Source organism: Meleagris gallopavo, chromosome 6 (assembly GCF_000146605.3).
Source record: "Meleagris gallopavo isolate NT-WF06-2002-E0010 breed Aviagen turkey brand Nicholas breeding stock chromosome 6, Turkey_5.1, whole genome shotgun sequence".
In the NCBI taxonomy this organism is placed as follows: Eukaryota; Metazoa; Chordata; class Aves; order Galliformes; family Phasianidae; genus Meleagris; species Meleagris gallopavo.
The window spans coordinates 43,334,802-43,349,318 of record NC_015016.2 but is presented as its reverse complement, the minus strand read 5'-3'; the positions used below and the strand labels follow the sequence as shown (position 1 = coordinate 43,349,318).

The 14,517-nt window shown below is 36.8% G+C and overlaps 1 protein-coding gene across 1 annotated transcript in view; it reads left to right on the top strand.

The window, feature by feature from the left end:
- CLASP2 (cytoplasmic linker associated protein 2) overlaps nt 1-13,457 on the top strand; it is a 125,727-nt gene extending 112,270 nt beyond the window's left edge. The window contains 10 exon segments of the mRNA XM_031553978.1: nt 2,864-3,007; nt 3,437-3,543; nt 4,216-4,340; nt 4,343-4,365; nt 5,003-5,225; nt 8,090-8,283; nt 8,829-8,957; nt 10,648-10,854; nt 11,919-12,035; nt 13,105-13,457. Coding sequence (XP_031409838.1) covers nt 2,864-3,007; nt 3,437-3,543; nt 4,216-4,340; nt 4,343-4,365; nt 5,003-5,225; nt 8,090-8,283; nt 8,829-8,957; nt 10,648-10,854; nt 11,919-12,035; nt 13,105-13,191 — 1,356 coding nt within the window. The 3' untranslated portion in view covers nt 13,192-13,457.
- The last annotated feature ends 1,060 nt before the right edge of the window (nt 13,458-14,517 follow it).

Sequence of the window (14,517 nt, the reverse complement as noted above, 5' to 3'; positions counted from 1 at the left end):
CTTTTTCTTTTTTTCTTTCTTTCTCTCTCTCTCTTTCTCTCTCTCTTTTTATTAATAAGGAAGAAGGAAAATAGACGGCTCCTTAACGAAACTATTCTGTGAGTCGATTTCCATTTTGATACTTCAGGTTGAGCTTCTAGGCAAACCTGATGGTTATCAGTTTCTTTCCTGATATGACTGTAGACTGTCTACTTTGTTATATATATGTTTTGTTATTATTGTTGGCAACTTAAGTAGACAGAGAAAAGAAAGTGGTACTTTCCGAACCTCTGTTCAGTTGGAGCTTTTGTTTTGGTTTTGTCTGTATCAATTTATGTTAAAAGACTGACTAAAAGAAATAAGGGAAAAATGGAGCACCGAAGACAGGTCGTAGAGGGCATTCAGGCTGTTCACTTGAAGACTGTTCAGGGAGGAGGGAATAAAAGTTCAAGAGAATAGCTGATCACGAGTGATCACAAAGACAGTTTGTGGCATTCTAACATGCTAGAATTTTCATCATGAAATTTAATACTAAGACGTGTGCTGGTATGTGCGCTCATAGCTTGGCTTTCCACTTCTAATTAAAAAGTGCTACAGTTCATTGCTCTCGAAGCAAAGGAGGGAAATAAATGTCTAAAAGAATTTCTAAACTACTTGCTTAAAGTATTTTTGGTGCTGAACCAAGCTGCCTGTCATTCTGGCTAGCATGAGGCACTGGTTCTCTCCAGTGCATGGCAGACCTTGATGGCGTGTCACTTCTATTGAAACTAGATAAAGTTGGTTAATCTCAGAGCCAGAGTTTCATACTATAAAGAAACTGTTTAAAACTTAATAATCACTAGCTTTTCATTGCATGTGATAAATTTGTTGACAGTTTTGTTAGCCTGTCCAGTGAATATTCATCAAACTAAGTCATGCAGTCAACATTTCTTTAGCAGAGGGGAACTCAACTGGTATCCCATCATTCTGTAACATACTGTAGTGCTTTGTCAGTATCTATTTACCTCTTGGCTGAGGTAAATAAATAAAATACGTTGTATGAAAACATGCTGTAGGATGAGGATGCTATTAAATATGAAATGCTAAAACTGGGGTGTGGAAGGTGTAATCCAGTACACTACAAACTCCAGTACATAAGTTTTCATCTTTCAAATGTATAGCAATACGAAGGTAGTGCCAAAGGTAATATCTCCTGTTCCTGGCCCACAGTGTCAGAGGGCAGAAGGCTGGTGGTATGGCAGTAGGGCTTGAACCTTCCCACCAACACCCTGTTGCATTTTGTTGCTGTGTGACCAATGGCAGCAGAGGGGCAGTCTGATCAAATGGAGTCTGGTATGGAAGTACATCTGAAGCAAAGGTGTGGAATTAAATTGTTCCATGCAGAAAAAAAATGCTTCCTTTGACATTCACCGACACTTGCTGAACATTTCTTGACACCAAATAGTGGATGTGAGCAGAGTGAGACAATGGGTGCTGCGTTTCTGGAGTGGTGACAGCAGTGTGAAAGACAAATCATGTTCTGGATGGCCACACAATGAAGAACATCTTGATCAGTTCATCCATGTGAAATGGCAGATTACAACCAGGGGTCTGTTTATGGAGCTGAATATTGGCTTCAATGTGCTGGAAAAAGTGGTGGCTACGTTGGAATATCATAGTGTTTGAGCCAGGTAGGTTCCACAGATGTTCACACGGGAACAGAAAGAACACTGCATACAATTCTGTTGTGACCTGTTGAACCAGTACAAGGCTGAAAGTGAAAATTTCCTGGATCACATCATTGGGGATGAAGAGGCATCATGTCACCACTACAATCCAGAGCCAAAATGACAGTCTTTGGCATGGTGACATGTGAATTTCCCATCAAAGAGAAAGTTCAGGACACAGCCCTCAGTAAGTAAGAACATGTGCAGTGTCTTTTGAAATAGGAAAGGGGTGATCCCTCTGGATTTCCTGGAACCCGAACAAATCAACTTAGGCTGCTGCATCACTGAGCTGAAGGCTTGAATTTCCACAGCCCATCCAGAGGAGAAGACAACATTTCTCTTGCAACACAATAACACCAGGCCTCATACCAGTTTGAAGAGCATAGAGCACATATCCAATCTTGGCTGGACTGTCCTGCTTTACCAACAGGATACTCTGGATTTGGTGCCTCCTGATTTCCATGTGTCTGGGATGATGAAAAAGGACTACATGGGCAATAGTTTTCTGGCAACAGTGCTGTCATAGCAGCTGTGAAATGGTCATCTCCAGTGGTGCAGGTTTTTTTTGACTGTGGCATGCAGGTTCTTAGTCACAGCTGATAAAAATGCATAGCTACTGTGTTGAAAAAAAATATTTTGTAGCTGACAATTGGTTCTATTAAGTAATGTTACTGTACTCTTTGTATTAGTTGATGTTTCCACGGAAATAAATAGGAGCCATTTAGTCTTGGAGTGGCCTGCATCATCATGGTGCTTGAAAGCTAGTCCGTTGGTATCGTGTCTTACCACTTGTGGAATTCAGGAGAAGGAATTACAAACTTATTCCTATTTGGTGTGTTCAATTTCTCCTTTTTAAAATTCACTCAACTTGCCAAAACCTGTAGAAGCCATTTTGATACGTCCTTCACCCCTTTTAGTAAACAGAGTTCTGGGAAGGGAGGGCTGAGGATAATCTATCTGAAAGATTGCTTATAGGATGATTCTGAAAGGTGTAAGCTCACTGTTGTGTGCCTGAATTTATGAATATTTGAACCTCGATCTTAGCAGTACATATGAACTGCAGTAGTTTATAACTGCTAATATCTTTATTTAAGTTAACTTAATACTTATATCACCTTTTGTGACTACTTGTCCTTGTGGCAACTCAACTTAGTGATTTTAATCTGCTTTTTTTCTAGGCTGCACAGTCAGTACTCATTTCCCTTTTTGAACTTAATACTCCTGAGTTTACAATGCTGCTGGGTGCTTTACCAAAAACATTTCAGGATGGAGCCACAAAGCTTCTTCATAATCATCTCCGAAATACAGGCAACAGTGGTCAGGTATCTACACTTCCATATTATTACTTCTGAATTTACCGGTGTTTTGGACATGAGTCCAATTCATTAGATTTGTGTGAGAGTGAGAAAATTAGTGGAGGTCATCCAAATCCCCCATGAAGTCTTATTAGCAGGTACCACCCTTTATGGAATGCTTTTTATTTTCCTGCAAAGATATTTGTTCAGTGTATGTTGCTTCCAAGTAAGTGATTTACTAAGTTTGAATGGACTTGTTAAGAGTAGTGTTTATTATCTCTTACATTAATTATTTCAGAGTTAAACATTTGAAATTAATGCCATTGGTTAGAGAAGCCAAGAAATTAAATAGCATTTCTTTCAATGTTTATGGGTGCTAGAAAATAAAAACAATAATCAAGTAAAGGGGAAGCTGTGGACTTGCTGTAGCATCTCTTTTCATCTCTCCTCTACCAGGGTTCAATGGGAAGTCCTTTGACAAGACCTACTCCACGCTCCCCAGCAAGCTGGTCAAGTCCTCTCACTTCCCCAACCAATACATCGCAGAACACTTTGTCACCAAGGTAATGTTGGCCAGTGTTGCTGCAGTTCTGCATCGAAGGCTTCATTAAACATGTTCTCCTAAATAGTAAACTGGGCTGTGAGCAAATGGAGTGAGTTTTGCACAGTCGCAAATGCTGAAAAATAATCCCCCTTTTTCTACAGAATGATATAATAGTGAAGTGTTCCAGCTCTCTGAGTGGTCTGACAGGAGCCAGGGCTGCCCTAACATGTGCACCTCAGAGTGCAAGTGGCATAGGAGGAGATGGAAGAGAAACCTTCATCTCCAGCACATGTTAAAACAGCTTAAGTCATCCAGCCAGAATTAATTTGGGAGGGATAAGAATAGTTCATAAATGTTCTTACCTTCTTTAATGGCATCAGAGTTGTCAGTGAAGTGGATGTTGTAACTTTGCGTTCAGCAGTCAATCAATACGTTGATCAGTTCCCCTTACTCAGGAAATTTTTCTTACAGAGGGAGAATGATGTAAAATTCTCTTAGAAGAGTAAAACAGCAGAAGTTGTACTTGAGTCAGATGCTGCTATATAGTGCAGCCTTCTTGGCTAGCCACTCGCAGTGCTTACTTTTATTACTGTTTCCTGGGTGTCTGTACTTCCATGTTAATGTTATTTAAAAATACAGGATCAGAAAATAAATCCACCTTAATTTGTATGTCCTTTTCCGTGGCCCACAGTGCATTTGATTATGATACAGAAAATATGAATTCCGAAGATATTTACAGTTCTCTTCGTGGAGTCACTGAAGCTATTCAGAACTTCAGCTTCCGCAGTCAAGAAGATATGAATGAACCTGTGAAACGGGAAAAAAAGATGATGTTGATTCAGTAAGTAAATGTGGTACATCTTGGTAGTGGCAAATCAAGCCAATATCTGACTTACTATGAAAGATAAAACATCTTTTTAAGTAGGTTTATCTGTACCAATTTCTGCAGTGGGACATACATGCTAACTTTAGAGCTTAAACAAACAAAGCGTAACAGTTCCCAGCATTCAAAATGCATTTTAATTGCTAATTTTAAGTGGTATTAGCTTTTTATTTATTTTAAACATAAGTAATTTAAAAAAAATTATCTTACAGAACAAGGAGTTGAATTTTTGAGAGATTTGTACGCTGTTCTTTTTTTTTTCGAGAAGTTTAATTCCATACAAAACCCAGAGGTTTTTCAGTGGTGAATACGCTGTTTTAAACTTCTGTTTCTGTGGAACTTCGACTTTCAGATCTGCTGAACTTACCCAAAGTCTGTATGCTTAAACATGAATTGTCCAAACATCTTTTTTTTTCTTTCTTTAAGTTCAGAGTGCTGTAGCAAAGTCTTACCTGAAGGCCAGCTTAATGTATTTTCAGGAACGCTTAGGAAACTTTCCAGTCTTTAGAAGTTTTTGCTACTTACGTGAGTGTGTAAAGTAGTTATTTGAAAAGTGTGTGTTACATGTAAATCTGTGGTATTTCTTTTCCTGCAGATTGGCAGTGCTTCTGGAATAGCAGACCTACGAGCAGGAGGTGGTGTGAGTGAGACAGGCCGAACAGCCCTCGATAACAAAACATCATTACTCAACACAATGCCTCCTCACTCTTCACCACGCTCACGAGATTATAACCCATACAATTATTCTGATAGTTCATTTAATAAATCTGCTTTGAAGGAAGCCATGTTTGATGATGATGCAGAGCAATTTCCTGATGGTAAGCTTCAGATTGCATTCTGTTCTAGAAGGGAAATTGTGGCATTTTTCACCTTTTAGTTCAGTTTCTGAGTTAACTATTAGCACTATATGCATCACCAGTGCCATTTCCTTAAGAGGTTTTACATAATATATTTTAAACTATTTTATTTACCAGTAATCCTTCTGACTGACACTGTTGGATTGTTTGATGTTTATATAAATTGAGGGCTGCTGGGAAATGAGGTAATTATTGAATTGTATTGTATTCTTCTGGTATTGTTTCAGTAGCAGGATTGTCGATACAACTTTATTTACCACACTACTCTATGGTTGGGATTTAAAGAAAAACAAGTAGAACTGGATTAAACCAGTTCAGGAATTAGGCAAAAGTATTTTATTAGTAAAATATTTGTATGTGAAACATGACGTTGGTATTTTATATTGACTAAACAGGCTTTTGCAAGGGGAAAAAATGCTTTTACCTAGAAAGTGAATCTTTTAGCTCTTCTATTTGCAGGAATTTGGATTGTTGTTTTGTAGGCTTTTTCCTGGGAAATTTCTTACACAACATCACATGCATTCTGTTCTTCCAGCAAAATGTGTTGTCAGATTAATTATTTTATTCAGCAATCTTTTTATTCATTTTCTTTACCTATCTACTTTTTGGATCTATTGGTGTATAGTAGCAGTTACTCAGAAGAGACATATCTTGTCTTTTTTGGATATGAGTGTATACCAAAATATAGTTTGATGCAATATAGATAGATAGATAGGTAGGTAGGTAGGTAAATATATCAGTTGGGGTGTTTTTGGTTTGGTTTTGTTTTTTTTTTTCCAAGGATTGGTTCTGAGCATCAGTGTGATAGTCTCATCTCATATGTGTGTAAAATCTATATTTTTCAACTTATCTTGTGTTTTATTTGCTACTAACTGCTAGTATCTGCTGAAAATCTTGCATTTTTCTTCCTCTTGGCAAAGTTAGCTTGGATTTTTAAGTCACTTTTCCTTAGAAGCAGTACACAGCCTCTGTTTGGAACTCAGCGTTCCTTTGCAAAGAAGCTCCTTTCTTTCATCTCTTCCATAGATTGTGCTTTGCAAATGTCTGCTTTTTTAACTAGTACTTTATGGACTTAAGAATTCACTTCTTTGTCTTGCCTTTAACTTAATTTTCATCATTTTTCTTTCAGACGATTCCTTATTTATCAAGTTAATTCTCTCTTCTCTCTTTCATTGTTTTTAAAATGAAATAATTTGTAGATTTTAAAAGCGGTCTCCATATTCTATGAAAAACATTAATAAAAGCATCGAACAGAACCAGGCCGTGCACAGGCCTGAGCAGGGACATCACTGGTATCCTCCGAGATTAATAGAAAGCAATTTAGAATCCAGTCATTTTACAAGTATTTCATCCAGGCTTTGTCCCTGCCTTGTCGACTTGCTTGGGCACGTTTCAGGCAGCAGACAAATCTTTATTGTATTCAGAACATGCCATGCTTTCCTTCTGAATGCCAGCACTGCGTATCTTGTCAAAATGATACTATTTGATGGTTTGAGAAGAGCTGTTCTTTATCAAATATTTGTGTATATATAATATTTTATATGTATCTGCTACATACTTTAATTCATTCAGAGGAAGCACTTGCATTTGCTCCTACTCATTTCTGTTGTTTTCAGGGGGAAAAAAAGTTGCAAGTAGATTTTTACACTTCTCCTTTCTTATCTGGAGAATGTTTGGGAATTAAACACCACAGCTAAATCATATACAGGAATGGAAAATACAAACTGTGAAGAACACGCCCTGCATCTTGTCCTTATGGTTTTAAGAACTGTAATCTCTCAGTATATGACCTAATTTATTTTCATTTCATTTCATTTATTCTGAAAAATGTATTTCATCTGTTAATAAAGTGCAGTAATTTGGGCAAAGGTGCAGTTCTAGGAAAACTTGGTTTTTAATGCTGTTCTTTACTCCCTGAAAGAAGACTTTCAGCCTCTGTCCAGGGGAACTAAAATAATAATAATAATAATAGTAATTTATTCCAAAGTCTCAGTGCAAAGGTAGAAGCTATCTGCTTTTCTTTCTTGAAGGCTAAAAGAGTCTTGATGATGGAGTAAAGGCAGTATCTTGATGTTCCATTTAAATTAGACCAGAATCAAGGCTTTTATTTTTGACATTGCAGATTTCCATGTCTGTAGTGCAGTGTTTCCAAATAAGAATTGTTACTGATACTTTTCTCCGTCATGGAATTGTCTGTAATCAAAACTGAAATCCAGTGCTATCTTGTAGTGACTGTCAGTGGGATAGTAGGCATTCCCTGGAATCTCTGTGATTTGTTGATAAGCCTTGGTTTGTTTGTATTTCCACTATTTTACATCAAGCATTTTGTTTTCCTGTTTGTGTTAAAAGCCTAGCCATTGCTGTGGAGTCGTGGCTTACAAAAGTCTGAACAGTACAGTAATACTGAAGGTGAAAATGTAAATTTTTCTTCTTCAATGGAAGGGTCATATGGGAAAAGCAGCCCTTTGTGTATAGATCAGATTTAAAAGGATACAGGGAACTTGCCACTTTGTGTATTACAGGAGTAAGAAACTCTAGCAGTAAGCCAGCTTACAGGTTGCTGGATTCTCTTCAATTTTGTGGATGCTTTTGTTTTTTGCTGCATTATTGTTGTTTTATGGTGATCGTAAGCTTGGTCAGGAATATTGGCTGCTTTGAAAATGAAGTAATTAAACTGAATTCTGGCAAACAGACTTGGAGGAAAACAAACAAACAAAAAAAGAAAGCAGTTAGCTATCCTAGAAGGTAGTTTTCAGTTCTGCATCAGGCAGTAATATATACTTCCAAGTTTCAAAATTCTGTTTGTATAATTCCTTTTTTGTTAGAGCCTCCCATGGATCATTCTGATCTAGTTGCAGAGTTACTAAAAGAGCTGTCAAACCATAACGAGAGAGTTGAGGAAAGAAAGGCTGCCCTGTATGAGCTCATGAAGTTAACTCAAGAAGAGTCTTTTGGTGTTTGGGATGAGCACTTCAAAACAATACTGCTTTTGCTGCTTGAAACACTTGGAGACAAAGAGGTAAAGTGAAATTAATCTAGTTAAAAATGCTAACAAAGCACATGGTTTGCTTTCAGTGTCTTTGAAAGTTGTGTGTGTTGTAGGAAAAGTACAAATTCCAGCTAGTCTTGAAAAGCAAGAAGTTATGGAAATGCAGGATCATGTGAACTCTTGAATCTCTTAATGGTGAAAAGGCCATCTTCTCAAGTATCCTTCAGGTTTTTTTGGCACTAGTAATTGCTTTTGATTTGATAATAATAAAAGACTGTTTTCAAGGATAGTGTATTTGTGTGACTATGTGATGCTAAAATTGTAAGCAGCTTAGCATAGATAGTTCCAATTAGCAGCATGTTTAAGATGCACCACCTGTATTATTTTGAGAGGAGCAAACAATTGAAGACTTTCTTTAGCTCTATTTATTTCCATATTAGTTTCATATTGTATATATGCATAGAAAAGCACTGATGTTTTACTATTATCAAAACTTTATAAACTGTTGAATAAATACTTAAACTTTTGTCTATTCAATGTTACATAACTCATTTGTTTTCATATTTAATCTCTAGCATGCAATTAGAGCTTTGGCATTGAAAGTTCTAAGAGAAATCCTAAGAAATCAACCAGCAAGGTTTAAGAATTACGCAGAGCTCACAATAATGAAGACATTAGAAGCGCATAAGGACCCTCATAAGGAGGTTAGTAATCAGTTTTCTTTATTTGAGGCTGTGACAAAATATCACAAAATGCAGCAGCTGTCTTATGTCCAGAAAGTGTTTGAGAAATCAGGTCTTACCGGTGGAGTCATTTGTGTAATAGTGAAGATGTTAACACAGGTATGCAAAAAAAAGAAAAATGAACGACAGTTTTGTAAGCTCTGAAATGCTTAATATCAGCCCTAATAACAGTTGGCTTGGGTGCTGCCCAAGAGAACATAAAACCATAGCCAAGGATGTGCCAGCAGAGCTCTGTGAAGAATAACTGAAGGGAGTTTTATGTTATATGTCTTTTTAAGCCCAGTTATCTAATGCAACCCTCTGGATTTCTGTAAGGTTGGTAGTTGAGAGATAGGATTGAACATGGCAAGGAAATTATTATCCCTTCCCATTTTTAACCAGCTCTGGTTAAGTTATTCTTTTTCACCATTCGAAAGCATGGCTTTCAGTGTTTTTAGGAGAGAAATTACAGGAAGATACTGCAGGGAAGAGTTGGTTTGGCTGAGAACAGTGAGGAGATTCCGAAGTAGAAGGATAAGTGTAATCTTGCTCAGAAAGCTTATGATATGTGCATACAAATCAAAGGATGATGTATTTTGATATAAGAAACACAAATACAGAAACCACCCAAACATTAAACAGTTCTCATCAGTGTCACTGATGTTATGAAAATAAGATGGCTAGTGAGATGGATAAATCTCCTCCCTGCCTTTCCTATGCCCCCATACTCCTTATTACAGGACTTTTTCTGCATATGGGACTTGGTGTGGAGTTCCAAATTCAGAAGTTTGACTGCAGTTTTTTCCATACCACTGATGTTTGTCACTCATCCAATACTCATCTTTGTTTTCCCTGCGTCCTCTTAATTTCATGCACCATGTTTATTTTTTTTCTTTCCATTTTTCCCTCCATATTGCTGTTCCATTTCTCCTTTTTTTTTTTTAAAATGCATGTGAGAAAGAGTAAATAAGACAGGGTTGAAGAGAAAGACTTCTGGAGTTTTTTGTACATAATCTAGCAGCTTGTCTTGTTAGCTGCCAGATGCCACAGATGCAGAAATATGAAAGATTGAATTTTCCCTCTTATGTCTGTGTTGTATCCTGAGCTTCTGCACCTTTTGTTTAATTGTTTTACTGTATCTTCCCTAAGAGTTTTAAGAACTCTTAACTGAATTTTTTAAAAATTAAAGATGGGGGAAGCCTCCAGAAGTAGCAATCTGTGATTGCCATTAAACAGTTTTTGAGATGAGCATGGAAGCTTATCAATAGTCAAAGACAGTAATGAATGACAGCACAGGAAATTACAGATTTCAATAGTAGATTTCAATATGTAATTGCATGATATTGTATTTATATTCTGCATAGCATTGCAGACTAGAGAGGTTTCAGATCTGACTGGACAGTTACTGTCAAGTTTGGAAGGTATTTTCAGGCAGGTTTGGAAGACACCAATACACATCTTGCAGAGCATATAGTTCAGTCATACGATGTTGGGAAGAGCCTTGTTTCTACTACAGTAGTCCAACAGTTACAAAATTGCACACATTTAAAAATCCTTTATCTATTTTTACAATGCTGTGGAGCTGTTAAGAAATCTTTATGCTCAAGACTTGTACTGGCACTAATACTCTTATAAATAATTTTTCCACGTCTTTTTCTTATTCTTTCAATAGGTGGTGAGATCTGCTGAAGAAGCTGCTTCCATGCTGGCCACCTCCATTAGCCCAGATCAGTGCATCAAAGTCCTTTGTCCAATTATCCAGACTGCAGATTACCCAATTAATCTGGCTGCAATCAAAATGCAGACAAAAGTCATAGAGAGAGTATCTAAAGAAACTCTTACTCAGCTTTTACCAGAGATTGTGCCAGGTTTAATACAGGTAAAAACAAAGCAAAAAAACCCACCTTCTTTGTGTGTAAGAATTACAAAGATTTTTTCAAAATACTATTGCTTGGCTCTCGTGAGGGATTTTTATTGATGGCTGATGGATACTTTGACCCAAACTAACTCAGATAGTGGCCACACTGTCTTTCATTGTCACCTGGCTAAACTGTAACTGTGGTTAGGACTCAGGATCTTGCTAGGGTATAAAGTATTAAGTTAAGTTTAATAGACTCTTTCAGTTATTTGTAGTATCTTTTCCAAGTTGTGACCATTTGGTCTGAAATCATCCACGTTGTATGCATGTTTTTGTAGGGTTTTATAACTTGGGGCTTGGGGGAAGCAAGAGGAAGGAAGCAGTTGATTGGGGAAAGTTCAATAAGATTAGGAGGTTATAAAAAGTTTCTTTCTCCGTCTTTAAAAATGAATAATCTGCCACCATATAAAGAGTCAAAACACATCAGCTTGCATGTGCTGAATAAAGACTTTCCAGAATTTGACAGCTGCATTCTGCAGATTTCTGACTTCAATGCATATGGTCAAATCACACATCTGCAAGAAGGTAAGAGGCAGAGCCTTCTCAGGAAGGGATACGAGAGAACCAGGCATGAGAAACAAAAATCATTTGGTAACAAGATGGGAGTTAATAACGAAGTTTTACCTGTTAAGAAACAGCTTCTTTAGGAGTAAGAAAGCTCTGAATGTAATGGTCTTCTGTTTAATAACTATCTGTAATCTAGAACACTTTATCCTATGATCTCCCCTACTGTATTTCCATGTGGAGCGTGACAGTGGCTCTGTTTTCAGTATAAATTACAAACAGGAATTGTATGGGTTTTAATTTCAGTCTGGAAAATAATTGTAAATTAATTTGTAATTAATAACAGCCTGCCTTTCAAATGTGCATGCTCTGTATTCACTTGTTTGTTTTTTTTTCTTGGAATGCTTACCACTCACTTTAAGCAGATTTTAATGTATTTATTATAAGTAGTACTGAATAGTTTTCTGAGGCTTTTAATCATTAACTGATAAGCAATTAATGTTAATTTTATTGCTTTCTAGGGTTATGATAATTCAGAGAGCAGTGTTCGTAAGGCATGTGTTTTCTGCCTTGTAGCCATTCATGCAGTAATTGGTGATGAACTAAAACCACATCTCAGTCAACTCACTGGCAGTAAAGTAAGTAAAAAATGACATTTAAGACGTTTTGGTTCATAATTACATGTATACGTTTGTGTTGTGGCTGCAATTACCAGGAAGTTTATACATAAAAGTATATAGCTGAATGGAGATAACCAGGGATACTGAAACACTCAGAGGGTGAATGTAACTTTGATATCAAAGGTTCAAAACTGAAAATGCATAGGTCTGCAGATACTTAGGCACATGCACAAAACTTCAGCAAACTGAAAAATAGTAAGTTGTGTTTCTTATTGCTTTACAGTAGATTTAATTGTATATGGTCAGCAGCTGAAAAAAAATCAGAAAAATTTTTACTTGAGTACACTGTCAGACTTTTTATTCTGAAACAAAGGTAGTAGCTATATTCAGCATGGCTTTTTCTACCTGTATATCTTGCCTTGTTTTTGATGCAGTGCTGACTGAAAAGCAGTTATTATGTAACACAGTTCATCTGTTCTTGCTCCTTTGTTGTTTTTGTTTTTGCTTTAATCCGTCCTTTCAGAACCTCTGATTTGGTGGTGAGGAAGAACCTTGTGTTCCTTTTTGGTTAGGAAACCTCTTATGTACTGTTTTTTACATTCAAATAGATGTATGTTATGAGTTTGTCCATGGAGCTAAAACAAGACAATTAATATTGTATATATTTGAATAAAACAGTTACATCTTAAAAATAGTCTGGCAGTGATTGCATTAAATATGACTGTAGACAGCATTGGAAGCTTCAGTAGGTGCTGGAATCAATGCCTGTAAGTAGAGGCTTAAAACCACAACATTCACTTAAGAGAAAGAAACAGACAGAACAGAAAAAACCCAACAACCTGCCTTAATCAGAGCAGCACAGTAATGTGGGGAAAAGTATCTTAGTGTAGCTACCATAGGTTGCTTTCTGATTCACATCCTTAGTTTTGCTGTGTTAGATATTAGCAAGTGTGTTACTTTCCAATTCATGATGTAAAATACAGTTTTGCTTTTAAGAGAAGAATTCTTTAGTGTCTACTTCGATACATCATTTCTGTAGTGTGTACAGTTTGTAAATACTGAACAAAATTAATTTCTGGCTTTGCAGATGAAGTTATTGAACCTTTACATCAAGCGTGCACAAACAGGCTCTGGACCAGGGGATACGACAGCAGATCTGTCTGGACAAAGCTAATGAAGCTGACAAGAATTAACCAGCTCTCCTAAAGCAAGGGCAAAGCCCTCATCAAGTGAAAGGAAAATTCTTACACACAACTTTTGGGACCCTTGTTTCTTTTTCTTTTTTTCTTTTCTTTTTTTTTTTTTTTCCTTTAACCAATGGCTGTCTTCAGCCTGCATGTGACTGTTGCAATAGAATTATTCCAAATCTAAGGAAAAGCAGTATTAACATCAGTTGGTCAAAGCAAAATAAAATTTAAAAATAATCTAATTCATCAGTTATCCTGTTGCAATCCTCTGTGTCTTCCCATTAACTTTTGCCAGTGTTACTGTATTAAAAACAGGTTTTTTTTAATGCTAATTATACAGGTATGCTTTAAGCTTCAGAAGTTAAAATATAAAATTCTGTTGCTTTTTTTCAGCTGCAGATAACATTGTTTTTATTGCTATTTTGTTTGAGTATTGTGTCCTTCGCTAGAAACAAGAAGTGATGTGAAACTAGGCCGAACTGGTCTGAACTGCAGTGAGACTCAGTCACTGTTGGTGGTTCATCATCTTATTTACAGCTTGTTTGGGATATTCTGGAGATTGAGAAGTACGCCTATAAAAAAGCTGGATCGATCCAGTTCTGTACAAGTGATATTGTTCATTGGTTGTATGTTTGTTGCATAAATAAGAATTTAGTGTGCACAGCAGAGGACTGGTACAACCAGTGCCTCTTAGTGTGGGAGACAGCCCTTCCAGGGTAGCACTGCCGACCTGGTGACAGAGTGGCAGTCTGCTTTTAGCAGCAGACTTAATGGTCACTTGATGGACGTGAACCATCCTTGCCACCTTTCGTTCTTCAAGCAGGATGCTTCAGAATGGAGTGCTCTGCCCAAGCATGCTCAGTATGTATTTATCACTAGAATGTTTCCTCTCGACCTAATTGCTGGAACCAGTAGTCTTGTATTGTAACTCACATGGGATTTTATGACAACAGTGCAGAAAACTATTTATTCGTTATCTTCCTAAAAGCACCAAGATTTTCTGCATTGAATTTTATTGGGGGGGAGGGAATAGTCACAAATGCTAGCAATCTTGCCACCTTCTAATTTAAAAAATTATATATTTTGGATGAGTTGGGAAAGCTGCACCGAACTGTTTGCATGGTTTTCTTGAATAGCATCCTCAAGACCCATCTGGATTAAGGTGTGGAAATGTTTCCAGGGTTTGTTTTTCCATTTTTGAAAAAGAGTTAGTTTATTGTGAATAATGGTTCTTTGTATTTATGAACTTGATAATGGAAAGAGAAAAAAGATCAACTAAATGTGTCCCTAAACGTTCTCATCTTTTTTTTTTT